The sequence below is a fragment of the Lactuca sativa genome, chromosome 3 (genome assembly GCF_002870075.4).
Source record: "Lactuca sativa cultivar Salinas chromosome 3, Lsat_Salinas_v11, whole genome shotgun sequence".
Lineage (NCBI taxonomy): Eukaryota > Viridiplantae > Streptophyta > Magnoliopsida > Asterales > Asteraceae > Lactuca > Lactuca sativa.
Window position 1 is genome coordinate 45,490,214 of NC_056625.2, and position 11,579 is coordinate 45,501,792.

At 31.8% G+C, this 11,579-nt stretch overlaps 2 protein-coding genes across 3 annotated transcripts; one reads left to right on the forward strand and one right to left on the reverse strand.

Moving 5' to 3' along the window:
- The first annotated feature begins 3,499 nt into the window (after positions 1-3,499).
- Positions 3,500-5,275, forward strand: LOC111912366 (DNA repair RAD52-like protein 2, chloroplastic). The gene is made up of 4 exons (XM_023908099.3): positions 3,500-4,094; positions 4,207-4,244; positions 4,699-4,790; positions 4,974-5,275. The coding sequence occupies exons 1-4, from the start codon at positions 3,688-3,690 to the stop codon at positions 5,112-5,114; spliced, it is 678 nt and encodes a 225-aa protein (XP_023763867.1). The 5' UTR covers positions 3,500-3,687; the 3' UTR covers positions 5,115-5,275.
- A 300-nt stretch (positions 5,276-5,575) lies between these two features.
- LOC111912365 (uncharacterized) lies at positions 5,576-9,077 on the reverse strand. 2 transcript variants are annotated; one of them, XM_023908097.3, is made up of 11 exons: positions 8,939-9,077; positions 8,475-8,703; positions 8,020-8,092; positions 7,271-7,395; positions 7,079-7,187; positions 6,933-6,996; positions 6,800-6,855; positions 6,628-6,735; positions 6,407-6,556; positions 6,162-6,332; positions 5,576-6,079 (listed from the first exon to the last, which is right to left on the reverse strand). In XM_023908097.3, the coding sequence occupies exons 2-11, from the start codon at positions 8,699-8,701 to the stop codon at positions 5,846-5,848; spliced, it is 1,317 nt and encodes a 438-aa protein (XP_023763865.2). In that variant the 5' UTR covers positions 8,702-8,703; positions 8,939-9,077; the 3' UTR covers positions 5,576-5,845. The 2 variants fall into 2 exon arrangements, with proteins under 2 accessions (XP_023763865.2, XP_023763864.2); XM_023908096.3 differs by having other exon boundaries at positions 8,917-9,074.
- Positions 9,078-11,579: the final 2,502 nt, after the last annotated feature.

The window sequence follows — 11,579 nt, forward strand, 5'->3', positions numbered from 1 at the left end:
ACTCTTTTTTCCTACCCGGCTAGCTTCTTGCTAGCCTATTGCCCTTTTAATATTATTCGTCGTTTCCAAAAGAATCTATGACATTTTGAAAATTAAGAAAGCTTTCGGTTCAAAGTCTCTCTAAAATTGCCTCCATTTTCTTACATAACTTGTACCATCGTCACTAAAACACAATATTAGTTTAATAATAAAGAGTAATACACATATTACTATTGGAAAATCTTTGATAAAGTCTCAATATTTTCGACAAGTTTACGATTTAATTCTAAATATTATGATTTTTCTGAAATTACCCTTGAATCGATGTATTGACAAATCAGTTATAAATGCAACATACATATTTAATTATAAACAAAAGAAATTCAGTTGTTGATAATTTAAATGAATGAGAAGACGAACTAAGTATTCTGTACTCCCATATTGATTGCTCACAACTTCAGACCTTTTACGTTCCTCTTATAGATCGATGTATGTGTCATGATTAGATGAACTATGTGGACTTTGAATGACACTTTAGATACATAATCACTATTTACTCGTTTCCATTTAAATTATCATTCAAGTTTAACTTTTCAGTATGATGGATATGTGTTATATGATAGTTGTTAATAGGTATGGTATAAAGGTTGGATGATAGTTAAGTTATAGAACATAAGATGAACATCAACATCATAGGAACACCCACATAATGCATCTCATCATGACATCTACAACTATACATAAGAGGAACGTAGAAAGTTTGAAGTTGTCAGAAAACAATATCGAAGGGAGGGGGGTATTTAGTTCATATTTTCATTACTACAAAATTAACTTTATTTCTTTTATTTATAATAAAAAAAATATGTTATGTTTATAAAAGATTTGTTAACAATAATATACATTAGTTTAATTGTAATCTTTAGAAAAATCTCACTATTTTTATTATTTATTAAAAATACCGCATTCTTCAAATAAGTCTTTTTTTTACTAAATTAACGAAAAAATATAGAATATCGGAGAAATTTACAAAACCAGCCAAAAATATTTTTTTGAAGTTTTAGCAAGTAATTTGTTTTTTTTTTTTTGTAAACAAATTTCAATCTTAAATATTACTAAAAGAGAAACCTTATGACATCATCTTAAATAATCTGGACCATTGATTGTATTTCAATTTTATTTTTTTCACCCTTAGATCAAATTGCTGACATCATCTTTCCCATATGGAATGTATTTAATTCCAATAAATGTTTTCCAATCATCAATCAATAACTTACATTCGTTGAAATGGAATGTATTTAATTCCAATAAAAGCTTTCCATATTTTCCATCTTGAATTTTCAGCTATGAAGATTTTAATATGGTCAATTTTAAAAACATATTACTAACAAATCATTTCAATCAAGGCCTTAATATCAACCATTAATATAAATCCGTTTATATTAGTAAACCATTAATATAAAATCTTTTTTTATTAGGAAATCATTAATACCGAAAAATCATATTCAAATTATCACATACATATAGGATTCATCATTGAATCCGCGACTCACATTTATTTTCAATCGTTTCTTTTCTTCAAACTTTCTCCTACAACATCGTTAATATTGCTTATAACTTCCATCATCATTCTCTGCTATAAACATCCGCTTTTGTGCGCTAGAAGGTCAGTACCTTCTTTCACTTTTTATATTTTTTCGATTATTTTTTGTTCCTATATCAAATGTATGTATTCATATATTTCGATTTTCTTTGTCACAAATTACATGAAATCAGTTAACTACTTTTCTGAAACTTTTCAAATAAACATGAAAAGATATTAGGTACCTTTAACAAAACAAAAATTAACTATCTTGGGAACTGACATTAATTACGGAAATGTTACTTTTATATATTAGAGATGATTATGATTTTTCTTAATTTTTATGTCATAAGAATCCGGTTAATTTTGGCATGATTTTAAAATATCATTGAAATTATTATGTTTTTGTATATCATATCAACATACTTTTTTATCTTTGTATAGTAACAATAAAATTTATTAATTTACACAACAAATATAGATATTTCAAATTTTGTAATATTATTATATCTTACAAAATACAACTCCCTCCAAAATAAATTTTCGCCAATAATTTCATCCATAATTTCAACAAATTTAAATTTGTATTTTCTTTATATAATTTTTTTAATGATCCTGATTTTTTTTTCTCCAAAAGTATATCAAACATTTACGTCTTAGATAATGTTTCCCTATTATAATTATTATTTTCCAAAAGTATATCCGTTTAATGAGGAATTTGATATAATAAAGGAAGTGAATGTTAATTAAAATGAGATATATATTCCATAATTATTACATGAGTTTATTAAAAAAATTAATATCAAGGTGTAAACATTAAGCATTTTTAAAGTGAAATTTCAGAATACATACAAACGATGATGTTGTACAATGAAATATAAAATTAAATAGACTGAAAAAAAAACACACTATTAAAACAGTCAATCTTGAAAATAACATAGTTATGAAAAATTATAAAGTAAGATCAAAATTATAAGATATTATGAGATTTGTAAAAAGTACATTTAGTAAAAGCGTTACGGTTATTAGAAAAAATAAGATCGTTAAGATTAGTGAAAATACAATATATAAACTAAATTATCACAATAGTAATGAAATGTCATTATTTGGTATTTCATATAATTGACAGATATATCAAATTACATTGATGATACTAAAATTATTCAAAGTTGCACCAAAACTAATGCAAAGTTCTTGCGAACACTAAATAAATAAAAACAAACATAAAAGCTAACATTTATATTTATAATCAATTTAAAATAAACAAATCATGATTTAGAAAAGAATATCCATTGATGATATACTAAAATTAAATCTATATAACATTTAACAATTTATAAATTATATTACATAACTTTATTTGAATAAATGAAATAGTTGTCAATATTTAATGCAATAGAAAAAACGGTATATTGGTTGCCAATATATGTTTAAATTAGGTAACATTATTATGCAAGGAACGTCTAATTAAAATGCTTATAAATATATAAATATCATAACTATATGAGACAAAGAAAGTCGTTCAACTAATAAAACAAAAAATGATGTCTACAAAGAGATCTTTCATTGATTATATGTATTTATCATTTTCAATGTATTTTCTACACATTTCAATAATACCAATAACCATATATTTTTTTATAATCATTATACAATATCTATAAATAATTATAGGTTTTTTTATGCATTTCCCGCGTTTAACGCGGGCTATAATCTAGTTTGATATTAAACCGCAAAAATATAAAACAATATATACATATTTTTCCTATTACTATTTAGTATTTACCTGGTATATATTCTTTGATGTACAATGTACGGTGGGTTTAATTGGGAACTTAAAAAGAAAAATATTAGTCAATATCCAATGCCATTTTTGTTATTCTCAAACCTAGGTTAATATTTGAAAAAAAAATGTAAATTCCATAATTTGGTATTTGTTCGTGGAAAAAGAGAAGAATTTGGCAACTTGCACTTTCATGGGAAGGTGTGACCGGTCACCGGTGTACTATTAGAGCTCTCACCTACCCGCCCTGTCTCTGCAAGCCGCAAATCCCAAACCAAATCCACCCTTCTTCGACTAGTTCAATTCTAGTCAAGGAGAACCAGGAGCGTCTCTCTGGCCGGAGAAAATGGCCTCCCAGAGCAGCATGTTCGTCGTACGCCCAATGGAGTCTCCGGCGATTGTAGCTCCTCGTTTTCCGGTGGCGATCACATTCAATTCGCGCAGCGGAGCAGCGGGTTCCGAAAATGTTTCTAAATTGAGCATTAGAAGAAGTGGTAGAAGAAGTAAGTTAGTTTTGGTGTCTGCACTGGGTGATCGTAGCAACAGTAGCACCGGCGGCGATGGTAATAGTAATAGCAAGGGCAAGGCGGCATCATCAGTGCCTAGCTCGAATTATGTCGTACCCTTGGACAATCCCTCCTCCTCATGCATCACTCGTCCTCTAGCTGAGATTCTTCGAGACCTCAATAAGCGGATCCCTGATAACATCATCGTTAAATATCCTGATAGTATTCAGGCGGCGTCCATCCCTTGGTACATTTCAATACACTCACTCAAACTCTCTCCAAGCACCAATTTCTGTATCTATCTTCCTCTCTCTTCATTTAATCTGATTTCTTTTTGGCGATCTGAAAATGTCTTATAGGTACCATGCCAACAGGATGTTGAGTTTCTATGCTCCAGGTGCTTTTCTTGAACATTGCATTTCCTTTTTCAGGAAGATGTGTCACTTTCCCAATTTCAATTCTCATTTATAAAGCTACTACCTGGTTGGCAATTTTGATGCTAGAAAATTATAAATGCCAGGGGAAAGAGAGAAAACATAGGAGTAAATCAGATGTAGATATGGGATCAATTAATGATGTATGACTATGAGGGATCTCCATTAGTTTGCTTCCAAATCTTGAATTTCAAACCATGAGCATCAGAACATAAACTTGATATTATATAATCTTATCCAGGTGTAGGTTTTCATTAGTTCAAATGCATCTTAAAAGTGTTTATGGCATAGCATAACTAAAGGGTTGCATTGTAATCTACTTGAGTTTGTTATTATTGTAGTTTATCTGTTTGATGAACTTGTATTTCCACATATATCTTTTGTTACCTAACTTACCTTATAATTATTTATTTTCAGGTTGGTGTGGAGAAATACGTGATGTAATTTTCTCAGATACTGGAAGTGTGACTGTGGTGTATCGCGTCACTGTACGTGCAACTGATGGCGAGGTATACCTAAATCATCAAAATAGCTACATTTATTTATATAATATAATAGTTACATGTAGACTATTTGATTTTACTGTGTTTGGTATGCATTGGACTAAGATTAAACTTTGGCTTACAATTATTTGTCCTACCCAAAAGGTGGGACATGGACTCACTTTTGAACTGTTGTTTGTGCAATACCAGGCACACCGAGAATCAACTGGAACTGTGTCTTCAACCCCAAATGGTCAGATTACTGATCCTGTTGCTGCAGCTGAAGAAATAGCTTTTTGCAAAGCATGTGCTCGATTTGGACTCGGGTTATACTTGTACCATGAAGATTAATTAGATGAAGTAAAGAATTTTCATATGAGAGAACTTGAATAATAATATATGCTAAAATGTTTCTTTTTTAAATCAAAAGGGTAGGATATCTGAGTACTTCCCATGCTACTACCTTTCAAGGGGTAAACTATGTTAAAGATGTAATAAATGTTGCTTAAATATGTTTTTTTTTTTGTATAGACAACTTCCCATCTTTTTAATTTTGTTTTGGATGAGAAATGAATTGTAACACCCCAGTTTTCTTTTGACGGAGTAAGCTTACAAGCAAAGCATACCCACAAATACTTCAAAAGCACATATGCAAGTAGCTTCCAAGCAACTTTACAATAACAGATAGCTTACAAGCAAACATTCAAACAAGTTTCATGAATAGGATATGTTATACACATGCTCTTGCCTATAAATAACAAGCAAACTTAAAACCATTTACTTCCATCCAGAAATAGAACAAACTCTAAATATAAGCAAATAATACACGGTTGTGTGCTATATAAAATTTTTATGTATGAAAAGTACATATATAATCATGTTTTCCTTACCTAAAATGATGTTATCATTATATAACAAAGATTTGTATTTTACAACATTTGGCGATGTTGGCATGTGTTTTACCATCAACTTCTATGCATTTCCATGCACTTGATGGTGTTCACGAGTCTATGTTCATTTTACAAACTTACAAATATTGAGCGTATTATACTCCCATCTTAGCTTTTGGTGGGATTCTAATCCTATGGCTTCAAAAGTTTAGCACCAGTGTTTGTAATCATCCAAGCAGTAATTGTATCAGCAAGCAAATCCAACTCCTTTGAATTATTTGCACGAAGAGTTGGAGAGTCTACACCCAGTGAATTACCTACTTCTTTAGCAACTGCTTCCCATGGTGTCCCTGCAGTTAAATTTGCAAATAGCTCTCCACCCCTGTTTACAGCATCCACCATTCCCGGTGGGACATCTGGCAAAGCCTGATCAATGCAAATAGGTTTACAAATTACAACACAAGATATATTATTAAGTCAATAAGTCAAAGAGAAACAACAACCAAACCTGTTGTAAAGGAAGTCCATGATCACCAGGGAGTGAACGAATTGACATATCCAGCACTGAACTAATGGCAGCCTCTGAGCTAAGCACCTGAGCTAGGGTGGAGGTTTCATCAATCGTATCATCTTTGAATTTAATTAAAAGATTCCTTGAGATTCCATAGTATGATTTTATCTGCACAACAAATTCATAATCTTTCAACTTTCAACAAAAGGATTTACATTTACATTCACATAATTAATAGATACCAGTCTTCGAGTTTCTTCTGGTTTTGGAGTGAAATTGTCTCTTCCATTAGCCAACTCCATGTACAAAGGAGGAAGTTGCTCAATCAATGGTATAACTTGTTTCATAATGCGAGGGCTAAGGTTCTCCAAGTTTTTTAAAGTCATTTCCGCCTGTGTGTATACATATCAAGAATCAGTCATTTTATAAATTCAAAGAAAAAAAAGTGTTTCTTAATTGTTACCCCAAAACGGATAGTTGGTGATGCTGCAATCTGTGAGAGGATTGGTCCAATGCTTTGAGCCATTGGTAAAAGAACAGGTGAGAGCAATGGGACAGCCATGCTGGCATCCTGAAACACCAGTAAGTATAAATATGATATTATGATATAATTGCAAGAATTAAGAGATAAGTACCTTGTTGTTGAAAGCCATATATACATTACCACACCTCTGTATAGCATACCTGGAACCTGATCAATACAAACTTACTTGATTGTCAATTTGTCACTGGTTCTAGATGAACAAAAAAAGAAAAAAGAAAAATAACCAATCAAAAGGTGGATGACGGATCCTAGAGAGTGTCCAATTCCAAAAGATGGAAGATCCCTCACCTATATTATATGTATACCAACCTTAATTCAGCCAAAAGAAAATGGAAACAAACTTTATATATACATAAAAGAAAACGCTCACTGTTTCATTTAGAGCCCTAAGACACCTGTCAAATTTGAACTGAACTTCGTCTGCTATGAAGAAGTGGTCAAAGCCACTAGCATAAGGTGTTGCAATTACCAATGCACCCCTGGACAACAACAAGAAGAAGAAATGTTAAATAATTCTAAAATCATATTTATGTTTAATGAATATAATAATAAGAGCAGTTACCTCTCTGAAAGGCGTTCCAGAAATAAGCGATAAGTGAGCTGAGGAGCTGCCCCAACAAATATGCCACCAACAAAATGCACAACAGATGTTGGCTCTGAATTTCTTGGTTTTAATACCCAGGCTCCCTGAAATTGTATAAATCACAAACCAAATAAATGATCATAGGTGACACTAAAATCACCATCACTTACATTTAATTCTCTTGTTGATTACTATTATTCATTTAATACAACAAAAGAAGTTTATTTGTTCTGCATTGAAAGTTTGACTTAACCGTAAATAATGGCAAAAGAACCAGATTAGGTTGGGTTTTTAAATCAATGGAAGGTGGAGGTTAATATGCAGTAAAAGTTACTTCTTTTGGGATATTTATGGTGAATAACATAGTACAAGTGAGTTCAAGTATACATTTGTTGTTGCATTCCATAACTCCATTTTGTTGATGAGTGTATGCACAAGATGATTTCATTGAAACTACACAACATACTCATAAATTTAGTAAAGGTGTCCACATTATTATTACAAACAGTTATAAATAGAACATGGGATATTGGTTTCCAAACATAAGCACAAAATTTGATGAAACATGAACATTTTCAGTATATGAATCATGTGTGAATTGTTGATTGTAAGTTCTTGGTGGAAAATTGTTGTTTATGTTCAATGTAACAACTAACAAAAAAGGGAGAAAAAGTCCAGAAGAATAACAAGTAGAATGCTTATAGGCTATAGCAATATGTGAACTATACCTCAACTTCCTGCCAATCTCTTGAACTACTACCCCACCCACCTTGAGATTGCTTCACAGTCTCAGTGAGTAACCTGCAAAAGCACATGATGTGTATGGTTATCATGAAAACATACTGTGTACATATTTAGCACATGACATGAAACATACAACTCAATAGAAACCAGAATCTATGTGTTTAATTAGATCTAAGTTGCAATTCTTACAAAGGATTCAAAAAAAGTGAAATACATCCAGAGGGTGCTACTAATAGTTGGGCAATAACTCATCTATTCAAGTTGGATATATATTTTTGATTCTTTTCTCTGTCTCTCTAAAAAGCTCCCCCACTGTTCCCTTTCTTTTTCTAAACCACAGTTGGTGTCCTTACAGAATACAGAGTAGAGATGAGATGAAGGAAAATTATGATGATAGGGTTGGGCAGAATCAAAATTCAAAAGGACCTGCAGTGCATACCTCTCGATCTCACTGTAAAGCTGGATTCCAGTTCGTCCTGATTGGTTGTTGCTGTCCTGACCGTTGGAATTGCGACAAACTACCTTAAATCTATTGAGTTTGCGAAATCCGACAGATGACTGAGGATAATGATGAATACCATGTAATCGGACGTGACTCCGGCACAATTTAGACTCAACTTCTGGAGAGGCAAATTGCCAATGCGGCATCCACACGCAGGTAGCCATGCCTATGGACCATCAGAACCAAGAACGTGAACTTTAAATATGATCAAACAAATTTTAGGGTTCAAATTCAGAGCTCCAAAATCAAATTCAAGGATTCATTTACAAATTTGACCCATGTATCTACAACTAACAACGAATTGAGTAATTGAACAACTTATGGAGCTCGAAGTAACAAGAATTATCGAACAAAGTTGAGAATTAGGAATAGAAATTACTTGGAATTAGAGAAAATATGACCTAATCACCGGAGCATCAGTCGTTGGAGTAACTATTGGAGAACTTGCAATTAGCAAACCTCCTAATTCGGAACGGATATTTTAGAAAAGTCCACAAAAAGTGCCGTGCATGCAACAGTTTCTAGACGATATTTTTACGGGAACAACGGAAGGTTAAATCTAGGTGACCAACACCCCGCTTGTAGTAAAGAAAAGAAAGAGAAGAGAAAAGAAATAAGGAGAGAAAAGAAGAGAAAAAAAAGGAAAAGAGATTTGTCTTTTGTGCTATGATTCGAGTTTGAGAGAAGTGAAAGGAAAATTAAACATTTTGTTATTTCTTTCCTAATCCTCCTAAATCGGAAGGAAAGTTAGGAGGGAGCACCAATCTCTCTTGTTTTCCTCTTATTTCCTCCCATTTCCTTTCTTTTCTCTCCTTAAGTTCAACTCGGAAGCGGGGTGTAATTTTTTTCCTTAATCATAACAAACAAATGTTCACATTGCATGTCTACTGATGATAATAACCTAAAAGGATAATCTATTTTGAGAAAATTTGTAAAATGACAAAAAATGAGAGATTGTTTGAAGAAACTAACCAATAATCAGAAGTTTCGAAAAATGACCACGACTTCAGAGAGACCCTCTGCGAAAGTCCTTTAACCCACAAGAACAAAAAAACTTTCTAAAGAAATGACATGACAAGAGAAAAAGACAAAAAAAATTATAGAATTTTAATTCCGCAGAGGGTGCATCGTTCCACAGAGATGCCCTTTGCGAATCTGTTCTTCAGAGGAGTATCTCTGAGGAATTGTTCTTTGCTAAAACATGGTCCAATAACGGTAATGGTATTTGTTTTCTTCTAAATCTAACGAGGCATCAACATTTAGTACAAATCATTGATTCAAAATAACAATTTAAACTATAAAACTATGTTTCTAAGAAATAGACTTAGAAATCATCGAATAAATAAGTCATGTTTTAGCGAAGAACAATTCCTCATACGAGTACCTCTGAAGAAAAGATCCACATAGGTCATCTCTGTGGAACGATGCACCCTCTACAAAATTAAAATTTTATATATTTTTTTTGTCTTTTTTCCCCGCCACGTCGTTTCCTCATAGAATTTTCTTGTTCCTCAGAGCGAAATGACTTCTACAGAGACATTCTCTACGGAAGTCGTGGTCATTTTTTGAAAACTCATAATTCTTGGTTTTTTTCTTCAAACAACCATTTCTCTTTGGTCATTTCACAAAATTTCTCATCTATTTTTATTTGTACATATTTAGTCGTTCAAATTTTTTTGTCTATATTTTTCGATTGAACTTGTTGAAATGTTCAAAAAACATCCTAATAACCTTCAATCGTAGGTTTAACTGCTTTTCGACGTATTTGACAACTCGGGCGAGGCTCCAGTCATCTTTTCCGGCAAGACTCTGACGTTCATAATTTTTCTGGCGATTCTCCGGGCTGTTGTTCATGTGTGTGTATGTATTCATTTGATAAAAAAAACCAGAAGTTCATGTATGTATGTATTCATCTACAAAAACCTAGAAGTTCATGGATATGGATTTGTTTTACCAAGCAACCATCGATCGCCACCTACTACAACATATTCATCAAATATCATATGAACACAAACCAACGAGAGAAAATATTCAGATCCAAGCCACCATTTTCTCCCTTTTAAGTCATTCTTCATCTGCATTTTTTTTGTACGTTGTTTCTTCAAATATTAGATGAACACAAAATCAGATTCGATGAACACACACATGATCTTCAACACACACATAAAACCATACATATTGCTCTGGGTGTGTTTTCCAGAAACACATGACCAAAAATCGAACTAAAGAACAACCCTAAGTCACATGTGAAGGTTTTCTCAAACCCAGAAATCGATTTCCAAGAACAAAGAAGAAATTGATTTTGTATTTTAGGTTCCTTGAAGATTAACACACTTACATGTCTAACGAGCTTCAAGATGATATATATATATATATATATATATATATATATATATATATATATGTGTGTGTGTGTGTGTGTGTGTGTGTGTGTGTTAATCTTTCTTAGATAAAATATAACAAAGAGAGAATAAAAATATAGAAAATGTGTATCGTTCAAGAACCCATACCGTCGGAAAAATCATAATCACCGGAGAAGATAATCGGAGTCTCGTCGGAAACTGACTAAACCTACAATTGCAGGTCATAAAGATGTTTTTTGAACGATTCAACAAGTTCAATGGAAAAAATATTGACAAAAAAACACAGTGATTAAATGTTTACAAATCAAAAAATACACTACCCTATTAAATAATTATACCATATATTTAATGTAAATTGCATGTGTACACATTGTTAGTTATACATACCCATCATTTGCCATAATCTTATCATAATTAATTTAACACGAACACTGAAACATGAACATCACATCACATGGCTATAAAAAGTGAAAACATAAAAAGTATGTTAAAATTAAATTCAGTTTTTTACACAAATTCATAAAACTAAAATATAAAAGAGACAAAATAATCTAATAAAAGTTTTTTTCTCCCGATCAATAACTAGAGATGGAATACATTATTGTAAATATTGCTCATTATATATACATAGTACAAAAAATTCATAAATATCAACAACTCTTTGGTGATTTTAATGTCT